Source organism: Cyprinodon variegatus, unplaced genomic scaffold (assembly GCF_000732505.1).
Source record: "Cyprinodon variegatus isolate N-32 unplaced genomic scaffold, C_variegatus-1.0 Scaffold62, whole genome shotgun sequence".
NCBI classification, from domain to species: domain Eukaryota; kingdom Metazoa; phylum Chordata; class Actinopteri; order Cyprinodontiformes; family Cyprinodontidae; genus Cyprinodon; species Cyprinodon variegatus.
In genome coordinates, this window is record NW_015150515.1 from 1842608 (window position 1) to 1844781 (window position 2174).

The window sequence follows — 2174 nt, forward strand, 5'->3', positions numbered from 1 at the left end:
AAGTGCATTTTAGAGGCCACTTTTTTTACTTTTTCTTTTTTCCCTTGTGGTCCACTAAGGAGCCTACAAATCATTATCTTAGAGAGGAAAACACAAGTTGATTAAGTGACTGTTGCTGTTATTTAAGATAAAACATTTCAAATTCAGTTTTTATTTTAGACCAAATAACTTTTTACATTAACATCCCGCTCGCTCCCTGAGGGTAAACATGCTGTGGCTCTGACTGCTAAGAGCTGCAGCGACCCGTTAGTCCTCCACCATGAGATTATTAAAGTCCACTAATCAATCATCTACTTTATATTTTAAAGTTAATCCTGGAATCATACTTAAAATAAAAAGGTTGGTTGGAAACAATTAGCTTCATTGATAACCAGAAGAAGCAGAGCTGGAGCTAAAGGTGGGGCCTCTGGGTCATGACCCTAAGCGCAGACGGAGAATGTGATTTAATCCCGTCTGCATTCGGTTTGAAGTGTTTAAATCCAGCGTGAGACAGAGAGACACCCGGATTAGTCGTCTGATGGATTAAAGGTTCTCCTGCAGTTTTCTGGGTCAGAAAACAATAACCTGACAGCAGAGACGGAGGCGGGAAAACGACCTGAACCGCCTAGAGAAACATGGTGGGGGCAGCATCATGCTGTGGTTATAAGAGTCCATCATCTCTGACATTTTAGCAGATTATAATCATAAAATGGCAGAGCAGGTTCAGTCGGATGGTGAAAACTCACCCACTGCACCCAGGTGGTGACGGTGCGGCCGAGCCAGTCGTGGATGTTGAAAACCAGGAAGCAGCAGACTGAGATGAAGTAGCGCTCTGAGGGGAAGACGGGAAAGAGCAGTGAGACCAGAACACTTCCTCTCAATGCACCGGAGGTCTTCTCCAAGATCTTACCCCATTTTCCAGGGAATGAGGTTTTCACGTCTGCTGTGACGGCGGGGAATACGGACAGAGTGACGGTGAACACGAACGTCACACAAAACGCCATCACCCAGATCTGAGAAATGAAGAAAAACCCTTCAGACTCTCTAAGGTTCCTCATCCTGATCCTCTAACATCCGCCCTCATTTCCATCCAAACTACCTTTTTAAAGACCTCCAGGACCGAGGCTTTCTCTGCAGGATCGCTGGTCTGCTTCGTGCTGCTGGGGTTGATCTCCACCTTGGCCTCCGCCTCGCCGCTAGGCTCGACCTCTACGTTAGCCACCGATCCGTTAGCGTGGCCGTTTAGCTTCCCGTTCTCCACTCTGGTTCCGTCTGCAGGGAAAATCATTTCAATGAACGACGACCGTCTACAGAAACTCATTGAAATGTTTTAGAGCAGTGTTAGTACGGCTTCATGGGATCTTAAAGTAACACCATCATTTGTCTTTTCCAATTACAATTTACAGATCATGTTCACTTCACTTCAAGCCAAACACAAATAATGGCTGCTGATGAGCACATTGCCCATTTACAATGCTGTTAACAATAAACCAGTGGAAATGTGTCTTTGAGCTTCACTCCAGGGGAAAGCACGCCTCCAGGAGTGAACAGAACAACATCTGTGAAACGCAATTTGAAAAGAAAGCAATATTTTAAAACAAACAACATATAAAGTCAGAGGCTTCTCCTGATGCGGTGCAAGACAGACAGCTACAGAGGATCCTTCCTGCCTACAGCCATCAACACCTGCAACAACTGGTTAAAAATAAACAAAACTATGAGTTACTACAACGTTTAACATTTCCATTTGGGATTAATTCCCCCCAAGAAGGAAAAAAAAAAAAAAAAAATCGGAGAAAACAGCAAATTTAATTGCACAATCTTTTTTCAATAAAAATTTAATTCAATTCAGTTTATTTCTATATTGCCAATTCACAACACAAGTCATCATAAGGCTTTACAGTTCAACCAGATCATCCAGTCAAACTGATTTAAAGTTTTCTATCTAAGGAAAACCAGCTGATTGCATCGACTCATTGATTCAGAAGCAATCCCTCACACTAAGCATGCTTGTAGCGACAGTGGAGAGGAAAAACTCTATGGAAGTAAAACTCACTCAACGATGAGTTTATTTCATTTTTCTGTAGTTGAGTTAGCGTTAGCTTGCATGACCGGCTCCGTGATGCTGTCACGTCACGTGACTAAGAAAACGTAACGGGATTGGCTGGGTGTCGGACGCAACAATCCATTGCTAA

The 2174-nt window shown here is 43.3% G+C and overlaps 1 protein-coding gene across 1 annotated transcript in view; it reads right to left on the reverse strand.

Moving 5' to 3' along the window:
• LOC107082796 (equilibrative nucleoside transporter 2-like) overlaps nt 1–2174 on the reverse strand; it is a 16947-nt gene that overhangs the window by 2774 nt on the left and 11999 nt on the right. The window contains exons 8-10 of the mRNA XM_015371661.1: nt 1079–1251; nt 890–992; nt 726–811 (exon numbers count right to left, since the gene is read on the reverse strand). Of these exons, the coding sequence (XP_015227147.1) occupies nt 726–811; nt 890–992; nt 1079–1251 (362 nt within the window). The remainder of the gene's footprint in view (nt 1–725; nt 812–889; nt 993–1078; nt 1252–2174) is intronic.